Source organism: Pholcus phalangioides, unplaced genomic scaffold (genome assembly GCF_987345545.1).
Source record: "Pholcus phalangioides strain wild (caught in Gottingen) unplaced genomic scaffold, Ppha-v1.0 ptg000001l_1, whole genome shotgun sequence".
NCBI lineage: Eukaryota > Metazoa > Arthropoda > Arachnida > Araneae > Pholcidae > Pholcus > Pholcus phalangioides.
In genome coordinates this window covers 23,593,063-23,614,561 of record NW_028301594.1, presented here as the reverse complement: position 1 = coordinate 23,614,561, position 21,499 = coordinate 23,593,063, and the positions used below count along the sequence as shown (strand labels likewise).

Here is a 21,499-nt window from a genome sequence, read left to right as displayed (position 1 = left end):
GAAAGCCAGCAAGAAGAAGAAGAAGGCCGCCAAGAGGAAGCTCGCCGATCCGGCCACGTGATCTACCTACATCTATTTCGATCGGATAGCCAGACATCGACCAAAAAAACATTTAGTATTTATCGGAAATTCCCGCTCAGAATAATCTAATAGCAACAACGTTCGTCCGTCATTAATGGATTTTACCGAATGTACCGAAGTCGATTTTAGATGATTTATCGAGTGAATGAACGCTACAGCCCCGAATAAAACTAGATTATTTTGATTTCTTGATTGGTATGTTTTATCGTTGATCATCACCGTAGGCGAATGTAATGAAACTCATGAAGTACGTACTGTAGGTATCTGATAGCAACTTCATGAACTGAATCTCCAAAGCTTGCCTCCAAAGCTAGAACCACACTCATGTGTCTAGCCTGGTCCAGTGGTTCTCAACAAGGGGTGCGGTGTGACCTGGTGGTCTTATTTTAGGCACATAATTTTTTTTAAATTTTGGAATGATAAAAATTCAGAAGAGACAACATTCACACACGCTTTGTCTTTGGTGTCAAGTAATTTTCACCCAGTAATTTTTCAGGGGTGGTTAAATAAAGGCAAAAAATTTGAGTTCCCACTTGTCCAGGTCCTGAATTAATTAAGAAAACATCCCCCCCCCCCCACCTTCTCAATCCCCTAAGTTTCTGCTCTGGGAACATTGGGAGTAGGTAGTTCGACATTAACAAGATTCGCTTCTATGTTGGAGATTTGAGATAAATTTAAAAAATTCGAAGGAAAATGCGATAGTACTCATCAATAAGAGCTGTAATGTGGAAGAAATTATTCGGTATATAATTAATAACAATGCAATAACTATGGACGAAAGAAAAAACGGGGCGTATGGTCAAATGCGTTTTTTGGGTAAACAATGCGCCAAATCCGAAATGAAAGGGCGAAAAACTTTTTTTTTTGTGAGAAGTTGTGAGGGAGAGAGGCATGACCCACAAGGGTTGAGCTGACAGGGTTCCAGTCCGAAACCCGAGACTGTATCCTTATTATTATTTTTTCACACTATAAATTAATTGTAGGAGGCTCCCCCCCCCCCCCTTCTTTAAAATCTGGCTAAGGGGAACCCATGAAAGACTCCAGCCTAGGAGCTCTCACGTAGGATATAGGGGCTGCGGCCTCCTGCTATGTATAATAAGCAATTCACGCAAAAAATAAGTTCCGCACGGACAGAAATTTTGTCTCGAGCCGCTTCCGATAGCTTACATTCTAGTTTCTGGTATTGCGGTCCCAGGCCCTGTCTATTCCCTAAAGGTTTTTCAACATTTCCGCTGTCGCGGTATGGTTCAAAGGCGTAATGTCATGTGAATTTTTACTGTGTGAAAATTTTAAAATTTGTGGAGTCTTAACTAAAGTGTGCGGGTGCCGCCCCTTACAACCTGCCGTCCAGGTGCACAGCACCCCTTGCCAGGGCCGCAACTAGGGGATAGCAGGCGGGTCTGGTGCCCCCAGCGCCGGATCAAAAGGGGTAAAATTCCACCCTTTAACTTCTCCTTCAACATTACAATGGGGCGTCGAAATGCGTGCTTGCCCAACACCTTCTAGAGCAAGGATACTGCTTTAGTAGGTATTGGCTTGCCCCGGCTGACCAAGCATTTACTAAATTCGTGAATACAAAGTGTTTTCATATAATATTTGTAATTTATTTCATGATAATTATAGGGCAAAAAATATAAATATTTTCATCTCAGATATTTCTCTGGTTCAACTTTTTTTTCCGTAAATGTTTCAGCAATTTTAATAACAATTAGTGATTGTTCCCACCGATGTTCTCCGTATTTTATCCTATTTGATATTTCTGTGAACCGTATTTTTCTTAACGAAATATGGTCATCTGATCATTTGAATATACTTTTCGTGAAACACATTTATTTTATTTGTAGTAGTCCTCTATTTTTTCCACCCTACAGCAACTTCAGCAATACATTAGTACTTACCGAATGGCATAAATTGCAATTTTTTAGCAAAATTTAGTGATATCCTGTATTTAGAATCGCATTTGCCTCGGTGACGCATGCGGTGAGCAAAAGTGTAATTTTTATATGAACCCATAACCGTTATTACTAATATCAATCAATTACTAATGTTAATAATTTTCATATGCGTTAGAAATTAAATTATCAACTCTGCCCACGGACCACCTTTGCCAGGCATCTTCAACCCGTTGCTCGCTTATATTGTTCAATATAAAGCATATTTTTTTTTGTATTTATGTAACAAAGAAATTTTACATACAGATGGATTGTATCATGTAGTTGTCTTATTGTTGTAATATAGATTCCTGACTGGTATTCATAGAAAACGTGAATACGTATATTGCTATTAGATCTTATGTCATTATTTGTATGTCAAGCATGCCTTAAGGGTGCTCTGAGAAACGCCAATATGTATAGCTTTCTTTTTTTTTTTTCCTTCGGGTATCGTTTTGTATATTTAGAGTATGTATTTTAACAGATAGATGGCAGTGCGTTCAATTTTCGGGTTTGACAGTTAGGAAGGGAAAGGGGAGAAAAAAAATCCACTTGAGAAGAATTTTCATGTCTATGGAGCTATAACTGTCAACTAGAAAGAAAATTTCTATGAGAAAATATTTGAAGAGAAGCATCAGTTGCTGGTAAAACTGTATCAATAGTACTTTCAGTCTAAATTCATAAAAAGCTTTTTTGTACTTATTTTAGAATAAGGCAAAGGAACGCATCCGTCGATAGCTCAGTTGGCAGAGCGGTGGACTGTAGATGGTTAGATTCAGAAATCCATAGGTCGCTGGTTCGACTCCGGCTCGACGGAAAGTCAACTTTTTTTTTTTTATTGATTGTTATGGATTTAAATCAAGAAAGAATAGAAGGAACACTCATATATATATATATATATCCACTCCCCCCCCCCCCACCTTGTAGAGCCGCGGTTCTCAACCGGTGCTCCGCGGAGTTCTTGGAGCTCCTTGCGAACTTCCAGGGGCTCCGCGGCCACTTGAGGAAAGTAAAAATTTTAAAGAAAAACCAATAAATTAAAAAAAATAATAATAATTATAAATATTTTTGAATAAAATAAAACTAAGTCAGTAACTTTGATGAATAAATAAAAAAAAAGGTCTACGGGGCTCCGCTTTTGAAATTGTATACCAAAAAAAGGGCTCCGAAGTCAAAAAGAGATTGAGATCTGCTGCTGTAGGGGGGGGGGGGGTGTTGGCCTATAGCAGGGTTTCTCAACCTGTGGTCCGCAGGCAGACTTGGGGATTGAATTCTAATTAAATGAAAAATTACCGAATTCTTGTAATTGATACAAGTTACAGTGTTATCCTCATGGTTTAAGATAGAAAATTACACCTACGTTCGTAGGGTAACCCATGGCTCCTGCAAGGGTGGGGCTGACAGGGACAATTATCAAATTTTTTTTTTGTTTTTTCTTGCTATAAATTCAATACAGAAGGGCCCCGTAATAAGTCTGACTTGGGGGGCGGGGGGCTGCCAAAGGTCCCAGCCTAGGAGGCCCGCTCCAGGATGATGGGGACCTTTCCTCTTTCTTTCTCGAAATCAAGCAACAACAAACACCATCTGTAGCAGAAGATCCCCAAGCGAAGCTCGTGACGTCACCGAAGAAGTTAATCATTTTTGTCGCACCACGGTCATTTTTCTGCACACGAGGGCTAATTTTAGACCGGGACCTACAATTTATTGCCGATTCCGAACGGCAGGCTTGTTTTTTTATATTCACCGAGAGTTTGGTGCGCTAACCCCTCGATGGGGGACTCCCTGCGGTAGCAATTTTTTCTGTGGTCATGTCGCCATGTTTTGTTGTACCCCTGTGTCAGGAAGGTTTTCTGACAAGGACGAACCGGGTATCGAACTCGCGACACCTTCAGGATGGCATTAAAAATATTTCATACTTTTACAAATGGTTGTTGATGACGTAAGCATTATCCAAATCCCCCCCCCCCGTCATCAAAAGTCAGGAAATCGGAAACCCCCTCCCTTCCCCAATCGATGCTGACGTAATACTTGAATGCCCCCTTTCCCAAATTTCCTCCATTTTTCGAATATTTCAATGCACATTGCATTTAGAAACATGGATTTTTTTTTTGGCATCAGGAGGGCAACAACTTTCTAACTTGGTTTTGGGGTACACCGGGACTGTATAAAAAGTTAATTTTTTTTTAATTTTAATAACTATACAACCCCATGAAACACGAATGCAATACCTGAGTGGCACACGTTATTTGGAAACTTTTTCTAATTGGAAGTACACCTCTAGGATCAACGGTTTGCCAATATAAATGTCATAACCCCTATTTGCTATGCACCTCGTATATATATATATTTCTTTAAGTAAGTAAAAGTAAAGTTTTTGAGCTCCAGCTATGAAAATAAAAAAAATTATATTAGAAATTAATTTCTCTGTATATGAGAGAAACGATCAGTTAATTGTTTTCTCATTCGTGCGCAGGACCACCTGAAATTTCACCAAGGAAATCTGCGTTAAGGATCCCTAACCTAAATTCATTGAAGGGAAAAAAGATAAAGATCATTAGGTGTTTGGTAATTAACGGTAAAGTTAATAACAATAATCAACGTTCATAACTAAAGCGTGCGATTTCATAACTTTTTCAAAAAACTTCTTTAAAATCTGATAGATTAGGTAATTTTGTTCTTGTGCCACTGATTTTTTCTACGATTTTATCGGAAAATATCCAAACCCAGTTAGGAAAATGTAACACCGTACATGAGTCTAGGACTCCATCGAGAGCTTCTGAAAAACCATTCAGAAAATAAATTAGTATGAAAATTTTGAATGAGTATGATTTTACCTACAAATTAAAAAGGAAAAATCATTGAGATGTAAAATTGTAGGGAGATAAAAACTTCTAAAAAATTTATCAAAAACTTTAACTTCGTATCAGATTTCAAAAACAAAAATTAGGGACAAATATTTCTTACAGTATTGAGAACTTAAAATACAGATGGCAGCACATACTGACGTAAGTAATCTTGTTCATTAGGTAATTTAGCGAAATTTCGTTTGTCACTATCTTCAACGGATGAATGATGAGAATCGTCCCGGCCCTGCCACCAGCCCAACCTTGCGGGGGCCATGGTTGTTCCAACCAATAATTGTACGGAGGGGGGGGGGGGGTGCGACTACATTTGAAGCAATCTGTGTATGCAAAAAAGGTTTCAGTTTTTGGGAGTGATTGAGTCGATTGGAAAAATGTGAAGATTTGATTAGAATGTGGTTCGCGTCAATGTTAAAATATCCGTGGATAATTTTGAAAAGTAATGATAGGCGAGCGATATATCTCTACGGGAGGTAAGTGGGAGGATATTAAGTTGGCGTTTGAGCTGTGTGTCAGTGAAACTAAATTTCAACTTACTGCCATTTTCCAATAGTCGTCCATTTCCCGCTCATTGGTAATTTTTAAGCTATAATTTGTGATTTTGAGGACTTAGGGCAACCTTTACGGTGGCAATTGGTAGTCAAAATGTGCTGTATTTTAGTTAAATAATATAGCTGAATAATTTTTCATTCAGTTACATTTAAACTACCAAAGCTTTCTGCGGACCACCTGTGCTATCGTCATTGATAACCACTTGTCCACGGACCATAGGTTGAGAAACGCTGCACTAAACCAATCCTTTGAAATAAGAGAAAATCCCGGGACTTCTAAAAACTTCACATAAAAGTCTAAAATTCACGTTCGAACAAAAAATAGAATACAGTCAAGCTCGGTTATAAAGGCACCGAAGTTTTATCGAAATTCTGTCGTTATAACCGAGGCTGACGTTTCAAGACCTCTTTTGATGAAAAATTTAATCAGAGGCAGTCAAATACTGTGCATTTTTTTTTTCTTGGGTTATCATATTTTATGCAGAAAAATACGGGAAATTAGGATAATTAATACGGGGCATCTCCGATTTTCGCCAGACATATCACCAAATATCGGCGAAATTGCCAAATATTGCTTATAAGAAACTCCTGGCGGGAAATATGTTTTGCGGGAAAAAATGAACTTGGCAAACGGGGGAAATGAATGTTTAGTCATATTCAATTGTCACACAATTCACAAATTAAGCAAATTACCTTCATTCCTGATTTAATAAAGATTAAGAATTAAACCAAATTTTGTTGAAAAAACAGGACATTTTTATAAGAAAATGTTCGGGAAGGGCAAAATAAATATTATGGAAATGTTGTGTATAATGTTCATGTTAATGAGCAAGTCGAAGCTTCAAACATGTAATTATTGCTTTTTTTTTCAAGCATAAATGTAACAATTGACAAACATTCCCTGGATGTGATCAGACCGCCAATAATTGACGTTATAGAATAAGTCATTTTTATCGCGAGTTTGACTGTAACTAAAATTTCACTAGAAAAATTTTGAAATATAAAAAACAGTACATCAGTAGTGCACAACCTCGTGCCCGCCAATGGGTTCCATCCGGCTCGCGAAAGTGGTTTTAATGGAAATACACACAAATCGTATCAATACATAAAACACGATAAATACCTAGGCTGACCATATTTCTTTCAGAAAAACACGGGATATTCCCGAAAAAGTTATCAAGGCAAGTGAAGTTGTCAATTGCAGCCGACAAAAAATATGGTCAAAGGCAGGTAAGTTGCCATTTCTGTGCTATCCTACGCCAGTACAAAACTTCACATATCTCTGATACTAATTTTTTTTACAAATTTTCAAAAAAATGCATTAAACAGCGCTTGCGTATAGATAAAATAACATGACATTAATGAAATTGAATAAAAAATGGTTCAAATAAAGAAAACTGCTCAGGTGTTCATAAAATGACGAAAAATATCGAAATTTTATCGACTCAATCTCACACATCGCAAGATTATATTTTAAAAGTTTCAAAATTTCTAAGAAATGCAATTTTTTTTATGACCCAAGTATTTATGAATGGATATTAATACAGGGTCCATAGTAAACGGGGGGGGGGGTGTATGGCATTTACTGGTGAACCATTGATCCTAGAGGAATATTTCCAATTAGAAAAAGTTTCCAAATACCGTGTATTACTCAGATATGTCATTCATGTTTCAAGGGGTTGTATTGAAAAATAAAAAAATAACTTTTTATACAGTCCCCACGTGTCCCAAAAAAATGTTGTTGCCCTGTTATTCCTGATGCCAGCAAAATAATTCTACGTTTCAAGTGCAATATTCACTAAGTTATTCGAATTTTAAAAAAACAGGGGAAAATTGGGGAAAAACAACTTTAAATGCCGGAAAAACGTTTTTTTCGGTGAATGTTTACATTATTAATCTTTTTCGTCATTTTATGAAATGAATAGTTTTTGTTTTATTTTAAGTAATTTTTTTTTTCAGTTTCATTGATGTCATGCTATTTTATCATGCGAGCAAGCTGTTTTAAATGCGTTTTTTGAAAATTTGCAAAAAAATTAAGTGTTGGAGATATGTAAAATTTGCACTGGCATAGGATAGCGTACACAATCAAGTACATATGGTGAAAATTTGAAAATAAGCAATGGACAAAGAGTATTTTTAATAATATTTCTGCATAATTAATTTTTTTTATCATGTTAAAAGGTAGGAGACCCCTTAATTCTTGATTTCCAAAATTCAACTTAGCTTTGTTGAAAATAATGTAAAGAACGTGACATTTTTTACAGAAAAGTTAGGATGACCAAAATTACAGGAATATCTCTTAAAATACGGGTCATATGGTTAGTCTTTATATATTAGTGTCTAGTTGGCGAGCAGCGGAAATACCGCATATCTGGCCTGCGGACTGAAAAGGTTATGCAGCCTGCAAAACATCAACTTTTCTTTAAATATTTCAAATCATAATTTTTCCGACTACTAAAATATTCCAGCACTTTTTAGTTTCCGTGAAAGTGTGAACGGTTTTATTTTTACGTTTTCCTCGAATAAAAGAAGAAAATTAATGATACGTAATAATAAATTAAGCGCCGGCAGCAAAAATGGCGACGGGATCTCAAGGGCAAGTCAATAAGAATTATTAAGAATAACGTAAAAAGAGAGAGAAATAGTACAAGATAAGAATACGTTTCGTGAATATATTATGTTGTATGTACGATGTCTCTCTCTCTGTCTGTGGTCTTTTAGGAATCGCCAGGCGCCAAAGTTTTTATTTGATTTTTTTTTTCCCAACATGGACGGAGGTCACGGCTACGTGTTTTGGACTTCGGTTCTTTATATTTTTTTCCTCTTCTTTCTAGTGTTATAACGTTTACAGAAGAAAACGCAATAATATTCGAAATTACAACGTTAATCGAGCGACTTCTCCATCCATACTTACGCAAAAATATTGTCAAGGACATAACCCAATTGAATCTGATTTTCAATGTTTTCGACACCAAATTGATTAATTGACCGATTGCTATAGTATCGGTCGTGATATTATACATATTTAAAATTCTGAAGTTTTTTAAATAATTCGAATGAGGTTATTAAACGTCACTCTTTAGCGATTAATTCGCGTTTTGTTTAGATTTGAAAAATTAGAGAGACTATATTCTTTGAAAAAAAATAGAAATGAGAGAAAACAATTTAAATATAGGGCTGATCCGATTGCTCGATTAATCAGGTTGGTTAATCGATCGGGTTGATTAATATCAGTTAAAAATTTTAGTTGAGTTAATAGAGACTCTTGATCAAACCGATTAAAATTAGATTAAAGATTGCAGAAAAAGTTTGTTATTTAACTTGATTTATTTCACAAAACCAATTTTTGATGTGCTAAACTATGTTCCTACTCATAACACATTTTCCCTATATACACAACGCTTACACTTATACACTTTTCACCTCACATCAAACTCGAATTTCCCTTAGCCCTTTTCACTGTATAATTTCTATGGGGGAGCCCTGTTTAACTCGAGGAGCCCTTTTTAGTATATTATTTATATGGCGGTACCCTTTAGGCCTCTTTTTTATTTGTTTATAAAATTTATTGATTTATTCGAGTGGCCGCGGAGCCCCTGGGAAGTGCCCACGGAGCCCCAAGGGCTCCGCGGACCAGTTGAGAACCGCTGATTTATAAGACACCCGTTACTTTCTACAAAGTCCCATTTCAGTGAGTGAGAGATAAAACTTCAGAAGAGTGACCATATTTAAAAGTATTTGAATCAGCATATTAATCAAATTTTCCGGCATTGGGGAATACATGTCGATTTAATGGAAATTGGTGATAGAGAAATTTTAGTTTCAAATTGAGTTTTATGGACGTTTACAAAGAGGAAAATATTTCACAAAAGCCCCCAAAGTAAGATTTCTGATGTTGTTTTGTTTCAGAAATTTTAACCTTTTACCGGCTGAATTAAGATTTGAATTGATTTTATTAATTTTTTCTTCTTATTCCCCCTTTCTGATTCTTTGGTTTAGAGATATCAACCAATTCTTTAAAAAAAATTAATTTTCCTGTATGTTTCCTGGACATACCCATGTCCGTAGAAACAACATTAAAATTAAAAACAAAAAGGAAATATTCTTTCTCAAAAATGGGAGATTTAAAAAATGAAATTTTGATGGCTTAAAATTTTTGTTTTTTAAATCAAGTTTGGAATATCACACGTTGAAGGGAAAAAGTGTTTCTCCATGTAAGAAAGATATTTTTTTTTCGAATAAATAAAACCGATGTTCCCAATTTTAGGAACATTGATCGTTAAAGGGTTGATTTCCTTTAAATTGTTAATCATTAAAACTACTTTTTTTAAAGAAAATCTCGATTTGAATGTTCTCAGCTCTAGGTTCCAAGGTGCCACCTGATTATGGAATTCCTTAGTTACTTATTCTGGAGTTCAAAATTATGTATTTATTTCGTTCATTAATTCTGAATCTTTGAAAATTTTTGGAATCATTTCTTTCATTGATTTAATAATGGGATCATTTCCGTCATTAAATCTAGATTTTCATCAATATTCTGGAATTATTTCTTTCATTAATTTTAAATTTTGATCAATAATATGGGACTACTTTCATTAACTATGAATTTTCAGCTCTGGAATTATTTTTCATTATTTCTGAATTTTTATAAATTTTGGATTTATTTCATTCATCAATTCTGGAACTGATAATAGAAATAGTTTTGAACAGTATTAGTTCATCAATTCCGGGGGAATTATTTCTTCCATCAATTATGGAATTATTTCTTTCATTAGTTCAGATTTTCCCATCAATTCTCTAATTATTTCTATCTATTATTTTTCTCATTTCTAATTCAGCAATTTTAAATGTTAATTTTTCTCGTTATTTCTTTCGATCCTTTCACCCAAAACTTTTATTAAAACCAATTTTATAATTAGTTTTGGAATTATTTCTTACACTAGTTTAAATTTTTTTGGTTCGGATTTTTTATTACTTTGAAATTTTCATAAATTTTTGCGTTAATTTATTTACTTTTTTTTAATAGAGCATTCCAGTGTATGCAGTAATAGTGTATGAGTTTTAGGGTGCTAATTTCCCTCCCGTCAAAAATATAAAATTGGGGCTTTTGGAGCCCGAAAATAGTTAGGGCAGACACCTCTGTCAATGCATCTGATACTGGCAGCTCTGACTTAACGAATGGGCTAAAAAAAGCCCTGAATCGAAAAGAGTCCCTAAAATGATTGATAATTCATCCTTCAATTTCATTAATTTTTGTTTTTTCATTTCTTACATTTCTTATTTAAAATTTAATTTTTCATTCAAATTTGATTTTTTTTTTTTTGGAACTAAAAGCATTTCTCACAAATTAAAAGCGGTCAGGACACCCTGGACTTCTACGTCATCCCCATCAATACGTATCATTCAAAATTCACGAAATCCATATGTGCACCGGTGTCGGAATACAGTCAAACCTCGTTAATGAGTCACTCTTGGGAGAGGAAAAATATGACTTAGTAAGCGGAGTAAGCCATAGCTGTGCCAATTCCTGCCTGAGAGGACAATTGGGACTTCAAAAAGGTGACCCGTTAAGCGGAGTGACGTGTTAACCGGGTGACGCACTAACGAGGTTTGACTGCATATCTTTGTTTTTATTTCATCAACTTCACACATCATTAGCAAACGCGTAAAACCCAAAATTAAGTAAGCTTTAATTAACAGTATTAGTTGATAATGTTAATAATCAAATTTATACTCATACATTATACATGGTCATCATACTGATAAATTCATATCAAAAAACCGTTCATTTGTTTATAAATAATCCAATTTTAAAGTATAATTATTTTTCCCCCCTTCAGTTCATGGTCACCCATTGCGCCAAGTTTGTTTACGCCACTGCTTTCAACACTTGACGATGGTGATGATAATAACATAAAGAAATTTAATGATTAGCTTTTTTTTCTGAACGTCCATCTCATATTCGGTGGATTAATTAATATCGATAGACGTCAGTGGCGCCATTTTTTTCTCATTTTTATTCATCTTATATTTCGGTTTAATAATATCATTAATTAAGTCTTGAGGAGGGATTTAATATCTCGTATGTTGGCCTTCACTTCTCAAAATAGCCAATCCGATAATTTCTTAGATATAGATAAGAGGAATATATAAAATTATCATTGGCTCAGATTGGTCATATTTTCACATATCATTCAATTTTAAATTAAAATACATCACCCAGCTATACAAGGCGTCCAAATATATTCGTTAATAATTTAAAAAAATCATAAAAAATAAAGAAATTGGTGTATTTTAGTGCGGTTTGAATGCGAAAAACATATTCTCACTAAGGGGAAGATGTATATGCATTATATGGAGAGTAATTGTAATTATACACTGGTGAAATAAATTAAGAGAATTTGCATATTTTATCGAATTTCATGAAAAGAACTGAACTGAATGTAAAACCACTGCTTCTAGACATAAATGCAAATCTTGTACGTCAAATACGTAAGCGTACACGTGTGTGTAGGCGGAACCAGTAGAGAAACAGGCTTTATAAGCGTGCGTAAGTTAAGAAGTTTAAATATATTTAAAAAAAAATTAATCAGGAAAATTTATTTTATTAGCTTCAAAGTTTTAAAAAGGGTGGGGGAAAGGAAAAATTAATTGGACAGCTCTGACTGAATAAGATGACCTAAAAATTTGGCTGTATTCGGATAAGCAGTTTTTGAGGAAAACCTACTCCCAGTACGGGAACTTTAGTTATAATCACCCTGTACATACAGTCGATCCCGCTTATAACGTTCCCACTTGGAACGCTTTCCTGCTTAGTACGACTTACTTTCGTGATCCCAACTGTTAGTTCTCATTAAGATTTCCCGTTTAAAGCGTTTTCCCACTTACAACGTTTTTTTCATGACAGTTTTTGAGAAACGTTATAAGCGGTATCCACTGTATGCGTATATATATATATATACACAATTGGTAATTATTTGAAGAAAATAAGAATACAAGATGGAGTATTGAATGAACAAGCGAGCACAGCAATAGCACTTTTGTCATTTGAGAAAAGCTATTTTTGCTATTTCTTCGTTCTCTAGATCAGAGATCTTCAACTTTTTTCTCGTCGCGAGCACTGCCAGTAACCACCATCAAAAAAAAAGAGCACCCTTACGGCAAGTTAGACACGCGTATGTGTCTGAAATCTACATGATTTTAATCTTTTATTGCAATTTGTACGAGGTGTTTAATTGGGACGTTAATGAAGAGTGCTCGCGAGCACGAAATCGCGCTCGAGCATCGAGCACTATGGTTGCTTTAGGGAGCACCATGGTGCTCGCGAGCAACGGATTGATCATGATTTTCTCTAGATTTTTTCACATCACAATTTTTATACCTACTGTATATATACAGGGTGGGGAAAAAGTCCGTAAAAACTTTAAAAATTCATAATAACCGGAAAAATAACCGAAATAAAAAACGGTTTGCAGGGTTAGCATCGCTAGATTACGGAAATTTTTTCAAGACAGGAAAAAAAAACCCCTTCAAAAAGCCAACAGGTGACACTGACTTACACATATCGAAGAAAAGATACGCAAATAACGAACAAAATGCCTCTAAATCGTTTATTACAGCAGTGTGTTCCACCACGGGATAACACATTGCAGGCGAGTCACAGCGAGTCCAGCAACGGTAGAGTGGAGCAGGTCCGGATGTATACATGACAGCTGTCGGCGGATCGTATACAGTTGCGACAGATTGGATGGACCGGATCGATACATCCAGGATTTAAAATATCTCCATAGCGCCACCTATATCGGCTGTTTTTCGGTTTTTTTCTTTTTTTTTTCCTGTCGAAAAAAAATTATCGTGACCTAGCGATGCTAATACTGCAAATCGTTTTGTATTTCGGTTATTTTTTCCGGTTTTTATGAATTTTTAAAGTTTCTGCGGACTTTTTACTCACCCTGTATATATGTACTTTATTTATTTATATGTTTGGTACAGAAAAATAAAATTAGTTCCGTGACGTTACGTGATCCCACGTCACGTCAGAGACGTTGTGAATTCTGATCTATTATTGTTTTTTTGGCTAATACGAGTTCTCAGTAATCCGAGGTAGACTCCGTCCGATTCACCTCGGATTATCGAGACTTTTGTATAACGGAAAAAATCAGAATATTCTATGAGCTCTTTTCCTCCCAACCGATATTCTAAAATATGCCACCGATTCACCAAAAATATATAAAAAAATACATTATTATTGTTCTCGAAATTTTTATTGTACCTGCGGCCGTATTTACGCATGTGCAGATGCACAAGGGGGCAAATTTTCGATTAGACAAAATTCAAAATTTGAGTCCGCTACATTCTCCTAAAGTTGAGTAACTTCTAAAGCCCTTCAATTCGACCGAATTGCTCTCAAGCAAAAATCACTCGTGGTTTTCTTATATTTCTCCAAGTATATGCTTTTTATATTTTGAGTTCGTTTTGGCTTTGAAGCTTCCAAGCAACTGCTAAACATTTGATTTTTACTCTTGTAAGCTGTTCATGAAGTTTCTACAACAGGACTGGACAAATCCCTGGGCGACTAAAAAATTGCTATTGGTGCCTAAAATTTTCTTTGTGTAGTTACCGAATTATACAGGCTGGGAGCAGCACAAAAAGTTGGAATTAACAGCAGCACATCTGCTAACATGAAAGAGGGTCACTATGCCCTTAAAAAGTCGAAAGAACCATTGTTTTGGACTCCTTTCTTAAAAATTTTATGGCTCCTAAAAATTTTTCTGGTGCTCAATTTTTTGTGATTTGTCCAGCCCCGTTTTACAATCACCATTAGAATAGTTCAAACGTATACGTTACCTATTTCTTGAAAAGCCAAGCAAGAACGATTTTTGACCCTGGCATTTTGAAGGAAAATACTATGCTAGAGGAGACATATTGCTGTGCATTCTTCAACAATTATAGAAAAGTAAGTTGGCAAGCAATAAATGACATTTTTAAATTATTCAGATCTATTTAAATCATGTAAATACAGTGCGTTTCCCTGAGGTGAAATATTTCATATTTTGCAAACATTGACAGTATTTTTTTTTTTTGTCATGTAATAGCATTCTCAGGGTACTTCCTTCACTTACTATAACTCCCGCCACATTTTTCTTCCTCTGGATATTTCAACGCTTACCAATTAAAGGGATAAAGTTGCGGTGACTATGAGGGTGTAAGGACCCTAAATACTTGCCCAATTGCACCTAATAACGATTGGAAAATTGCTGCTACTGCTGCTTCTGTTGCTAAGACTGTTTATAGACGCGAGAGAAATAAAAACCCCCCCTCTTTCAACGTGTGATGCTGGGGGAAATTCTTTAATAAGGGTCTATGAACGAAAAATCATTCAGTTGAAAACGGAGTATAAAAATCAAATAATAATAATAAAAATCCTAGACGATGTGGTAGACTGTTTGTTTGCGTAAATGGTTAGCATAAGATGGAGAGGCAAGATGCCGCGAAAAATTCGGTTGTAAAGTGGGAAAAAGAAAGAAAAGACACGAAATATGTGTAGAAACCTTTTCTTTCTCTTCACCTGTTCGAAGAGGGGGGGGGGGGAAATTGGAAAAAAGAGCACTTTTTTCAGACGTGTTTGAATGGCATCGCCTCACTCTCACTAAAACTAGAGAGAATTTCCAACTGGAAGCAAGCACGTGGTCTCCCGAACCAGTAGCATCTTGCTTTGCTTCTGGCTCAAGTCAAGGATCTTTTTCGTGTTTTCTCGTTTGGACTTTGGAAAAGTTTGTCCAAAATCTCGACTCCACACACCGCCCTCTATACATAGATTACAAATTCGGAACTGCTGAAAAAAAAAAAAAAAGAACATGTTCGATAGATTTTTATCTTCAGCTCTGCAGCTAGGGATGGCCGCCGCGAGATTGTGGAATGGACAGCTAACCAGATGAATTATTATTGTCTATTGTTTGATTTGATGTCATTCACCGGCCGTGGAATTTTTTTTAATAGTCCGTCGATTTTAGAAATACTGTAACTTTTTTTCTATTGAATAACTTTTTTTTTTGGGGGTGTGTCAGGATGGCTAAAATTGCTGGTTCCTTCATCCAAGAGAGCTTCGGTAGTAGTGTAGATTTTCCAACCTACATTCCGTGGCAGACTCTGTCTTCGGATTTGACAGATAAACTCAAGCATGGATCTATAAGAATCAATAGGAGTAATGTTGTGGAATATACTACGATACAGGAGGAAGGTACGCCGCTGACCGAGAATGGCCGACATAAACCGGAACCACACCATCCGATATCCGATGGATCGATCAAGACTGAAGCGGTTAAAGGAGGTAAGTACATCATTATTATTCCATGAATGTCAAGCTCAATTGGCCATTTGGCTTCAAAATTCTGTGGTGTTTGGTCAGAATGATATATCTCTGAAAAATGGCTTGATATCTCTAAAAAAATGGCTTGATATCTCTAAAAAAATGGCTTGATATCTCTAAAAAAATGGCTTGATATCTCTAAAAAAAATTGCTTTTGATCTAACAGTAAATCTTGCTAATTATAACTAATTAGAAGTGAGGTAAATTCACAAATACGTGCATATGGCTAAGCATGTTGATGTATGATATTTTCTCATTTGTATTTGTGTATATGCTTTATTTTTAATTTTTAAATGACAATGAAATTGCTTATATCTCAAAACTGATTTTGGAGTTGCGTTCTGACCGAACAAAACAGAATTCTCAGGTGTCGCCAATTATTAAAATTTAATAATAAAAAAAAATATTAAATAAATTATTATTCCGTATTTTTTGGATGTTAAGAAGTCCCGAGCCGCCAACACTTCCATCGGGAGTCGCGAGTTTCACACCCCCTGATGTAAGGGAAATTAACCAATCGTGGTGTGGGGTTCAAATTCTCCGGTGAATCCTGTGTATATTTGGATATCATAGGAACTTCCGAGATGGCCGCAAACCATGAGAGATTATTGAAAAAAAGGTTAACGACACCCAAACCCAATACGCAGGGTTTTCTGAGATGAATCGTACAAATCCACTCTTACAGCCAGAATTATTCAGCTATGGGTCATGACCCAAACCTGATTCACAGGAGCTTCTTAGATGGTCGTACAAGAAATCAATTTAAGGCCGGGGATTTTTTTAGGCATTTTGTTGCCAACTGTCGGTTAAATCACCAATTATTCCTAAAAAATAACTCTTAGCAAGAAATCCAGTGCTACAGCAAGTCTTCAGTGATTTAAAATGTGTTTCATGTGGCAAAAAAAAAAAAAAAAAAAAAAATTAAACACTGCCAGGCCCGCCTCCCCTCTCCCGGCAAAGTAATTTTTCGTATGTTCGCTATTTTCTATTACCCTAGGGAATAACGAAAAAAAAGTGTCGTTATATGCGAGGTCGTTGCGTTTTCATCAATGTTATAAGCAAGTTTCATTAATATTGTTTTCCATGGGAATTAGTCACAAACTCCAACTATTCACGTTATAACTTAGGTGTCTTTACAACCGTGTTCAACTGTAACGCTGAGTATTGACCTCGGAAGTAAAAATAAATATTCTCGGCTCTCCTCACTCATATTGAAGTTTTTTTTCTGAGGGTGAAATTCCTTTTGTTACCCCTGTTTTTTGTCCAACTGATAGATTTCGAATTCAAAACATTCTTTGATCAACGTTAACTCACTCTAAACTTTTAGATGAACACAGTATTTCAAGGTCAGATTTCCCCCACTGTTTATCAAGCAGAACACAAACATGGTCAGAGTATTTACTCTACGATTATCCCCGTAGAGTAAAATTGAGTAAATAAATGGTTTATATACATATTCAACACAGACTAGACGAAACAAACATCATTGATCCTTGATACAGACGGTTAAATGAGTCTTAAAAGCTTTTCTCCAGTTTTTATTTATTACCGTGCGTAACGCCTAATGTGATCACATCGGGATAAGGCGACTATATGATTGTTTTTGAAGCGCCACGGTCGTTTTCTGCACACGAGGGCGAATTACACCGGGAACTGCAATTTATTGCCGGTTCTTAACGGCAGCGTTAATTTTTTTCAATACTCAGAGGCCGCTGTGGTGGTCGAGTGGTCATAGTGACGGACTCGCATCGCGGGGACCCGGGTTCGAGCCCCACCGTCACCACAGTGGTGGTCGGCTGAAGTTGGTTTTCTGTGGTTCCCAACTTCGAGGCGCAAATACGAGCCGATCTCCCCGTTAAAAAGTCTCGCCACAGAGAGCAACAGTCCTACAAACAGTACAAATATTCAGTCACTACACATCACTCACTTCACTTCTGAGATATAGATGGCAGCACTGAAAAATCATACACAACACTAGATACGCACTCAGACTGTTAGGTACACACACTTGCACTTCCGGCACAACTCACTAGGTAGCAAATTGCCCATGGCGATAGACCTGAGTTGTGCTCGGTTTAAAGGAAAAAAAATACTCAGATTGGTGCGCCAACCTCTCAGTGTGAGAAACTCTACGGTAGCAATCTTTTTCTGTGGTCATGTTGTCGCCGTATCTGTCATATGTCTGCATCAAGTTTTCTGACGAGGTTGAATTGGATATCGAACTCGCGATACCTTTTAAACATCCACAGCTTTGAGTGAGTATCTTATCCGCCTGAGCTACTGCGTCATTCGACTATATGCTCCTTTGCGGACTCATCGAAGGTGGCTATTGGATGTATAGCTACTGGATAAATCCAGGCTGACTCAGACGACTGGAAAGATCTTAGCGGGCTCATCGGAGGTGGGAAAACTAGTTTTCTGATCACAGTGACATCTAATCGTTAAAAAAAAGGGCATAGAAGACGGCATTGGCTGTAGAGATGATATTGACGTTACACTGCAGGTTAATGGTGGATGGCGAGTCGGCCTCAATTTTCAGTAGCTTTTCATTAAAATTTCTGATAAAACCGATTGTGTGATAACTTATCCGAAAGAAATCCAAAAATAAATATGACCATATGTCCCGGAATTTATGAAAATGGGATGCGATTCAGTTTCTTTCCCACATAACTGGTGCAAAATGTTCAATCGTATCGTTTTCTTTTTCCGTATTTATCCAGAATAGGTTACTTCTGTTTTAAACTAAAATTATGCTTTTATTATATACTAATTATTGCGATTTACGATAATTTTTTTAATGAGCGGTACGTTCCATAAATTTCCTGAGAAAAGTTACCCGGCAGAGAACCTGTGAATCTGGCCAACTGAAAGAAACTGGTTAAGACCTAAAAGGAGACACATTTTTTTTTGCATTACATTTGTCACCACTACACGTTTCACTTACAACCGTTCTTTCGAATTTCCCAAAAGTATGGCATGACGTTCTATTATTATCTGATTTTTCTGGAAGTAGTCTATGTAGGCATTGCCTCGAAAATCATTAAAAATTATGGCCATCGCTATTCCAGCAGCCAAAACAACCTTTGCTTTGTTTGATGCCGTTTCACCACGCTTCATCCACTGCTCTGGTTGTTGGTTTTACTCTAGTATACAGTGGTGAATCTGCGTGTTTCACTCACAATCGACCCCGAAAGAGTCGACGCCATGGATTTTTTCAATGATTTCCAAGGTGGTGGCCTAAACCTGACGCTCTTCTTCGGTGGACGTGCGGCCCGTTTAATTTCGTTGATCCAAAAATATATGGTATTTAATGATGGTGCAAAGTCCATGAACTTATTCCACATCAGTTCTGATCTGGGCAGCTTTTAACTAATTTAGATAGAAATGTTTTTTTTCTTCACTGCACACGACACTTTTATCATTATACATTTCAAAAAATGACTGCTATAACCGAAACTTGGAAATGCGCCAAAAGCTGTTTGTGCTCTAACTTCGCTGTGACAGATTTTGAAGAGTCATACTTACAGTTGTGATTATTTGAAAATGATCGCGTGGCTGTCTCATACAGATTTACCATACTTATCAAATGCAGATGAAGGGGGAGGGCAACAGGAGCGATTGCTTTTCCCAAGAGCTAAACAATATTTGCGTCCCACAAAATCTCTCGATACATCGCCTGGATCCATGCCTTCCTCCAATATTTTCGTAGCTGAAGATGTCTTCCTTGGCTTCATTATAGCAGCTGAAGTTTCTTGCCGCCCCTCTCGACACATCACCCTGGATCTGCGATTGATCAAGCGACTCTCGTGTTAACCGTTACCGAATAATTAACATTATCACACATTTAACGATCGTTTGTTTATCTCAAAACCCAGTAAAATAGATTACGGATCACTTTTAATATTGAGTATTTTTGCAAATCGAATATCACGTATATAGTGATGCGTGTTTCACTCTTTCGAAAACTCCACCATGATGGATGTATGAAAAAAAAAAATTAAATTAATTCGTTTTTCCTTTTTTGACATTTGGTTGCCTTCGAAATTGACAAGACTGACCTCCGGAGGAAATTAGAATCCGCTGCTTAAGGGTTAAGAGACCTGACTGTGACCTCTTTTTATTTCGAAGCATGCATTTATATTCATTTGTGGACCGAAGCAATCACTCTCGGGGTTGAGTGTGAAAAGTGCTTTGTTTGGTAATAGCTTTGCTTGTTTTATTGCGCATTTGCATCCTTCAGATTGCATCAGCGTATCCTAAATTTCAGTTTTTGATTGAGGATTTCTCTTTCGTTAGAGTTGGTTTTCAATTTTTTTTTTTTCAATGGACATGATGCGGGGCCGCCCTTATCAGACGCAAGGCCCGATGCGAAATTTATTTCGGAAATTTCTTCGTCCCGATTTTATATATTTTGTGGGAGATGGGGATCGACACACATAGATTCATGTATTATCACAAAATACACGGAAATGCTGAAAAATATCTACTCATCACATTAATAATTATTAATTAATGAGAAAAAATCCCAGAATCGAGATGAAAATTCAGAATTAATGAGTGTCTCAGAATCGAGATGAAAATTCAGAATTAATGAGTGTCTCAGAATCGAGATGAAAATTCAGAATTAATGAGTCTCAGAATCGAGATGAAAATTCAGAATTAATGAGTGTCTCAGAATCGAAGAAAATTCAGAATTGGAGAAAATCTTGGAATTGAAGAAAATTGAGAAAATCTTGGAATTGGTGAGAATTCAGAATTAAATAGAGAGAACCTCAGAATTCACGAGAATTCAGAATTAATGAGCAAAAAGAAAAGTCTCAGAATCGAGGAAAATTCAGACTTAGAGAAAAAATCTCGAAATCGGTGATAATTCAGAATTAGAGAAAAGCCCCAGAATTGATGGAAATTAAGTTTAATTAGAGAAATAATTCCAGTACCCCTATAAAAATTCAAAATTAGAGAAAATCATCGAATCGGTGGAAATTCAGATTTAATGAGAGAAAAAATTCCAGAATAGAGAGCAAATGTATTTGATATAATATCTTCACTTCTATATATTGCCACAAGTGTGGGGAAGGAGGGTAAAACCACGGGGCCCGGTGTGACCGCACCTGTCGCACACCCCCTAACGGCGGCACGAACATGATGGGCTTATCTGATTAAGCTTTTTTTTTATTCTTATAAGTCCAAGAAAAACAGAGCTAAATTTCAAGTCACTGAACTATGTTGAAGTTGAAATCATAATGTCTATTCTGTCGTCTCTTAAAAAATTCATCTTTTCGTGTAGATGCTCCACCCAACGATATTCGAGACACGACACGTGCTTAGCATTGATCATCATTAAGCGTTTACAGAATCGATTGACCACACCGAGTGCTATCAACAGCAGTTAGTCACGCATTTTCTTAAAAAAAATATATAAAAGAAAGAGTTCGATCTTTTTCACGGCGAGAATTTTTTTACGGAGATAGGTTGTTATCTCATGGAGTAGGATCGGAACCGAGCTCAGACATAGGCATATTCAGTCAACTTGACAGATGGAGAGGCTCGGCATTTCTACCCTCAGACATTTAGAATGGGATGAAGAAAATGGGGTGTATGGATTCAACCATCTTTGCTACACACAAAAAAAATCTGAGATGTCTCTGAACGTTAAGATGTCAGGAGGGGGAAAGAAAAATGATTGTCTTCTCGTGGTAGTAGTGA

At 36.3% G+C, this 21,499-nt stretch overlaps 1 protein-coding gene and 1 non-coding gene across 2 annotated transcripts in view; both read left to right on the top strand.

Moving 5' to 3' along the window:
* The first annotated feature begins 2,740 nt into the window (after positions 1–2,740).
* TRNAY-GUA (transfer RNA tyrosine (anticodon GUA)) lies at positions 2,741–2,829 on the top strand. Its single transcript is given in 2 exon segments — positions 2,741–2,777; positions 2,794–2,829. It is a non-coding gene; the product is annotated as a tRNA-Tyr (tRNA).
* A 12,206-nt stretch (positions 2,830–15,035) lies between these two features.
* The window catches only part of LOC149090131 (sodium-coupled neutral amino acid transporter 7-like), a 31,991-nt gene continuing 25,527 nt past the window's right edge, over positions 15,036–21,499 (top strand). Inside the window, exon 1 of the mRNA XM_089232364.1 lies at positions 15,036–15,754. Coding sequence (XP_089088490.1) covers positions 15,493–15,754 — 262 coding nt within the window. The 5' untranslated portion in view covers positions 15,036–15,492. The remainder of the gene's footprint in view (positions 15,755–21,499) is intronic.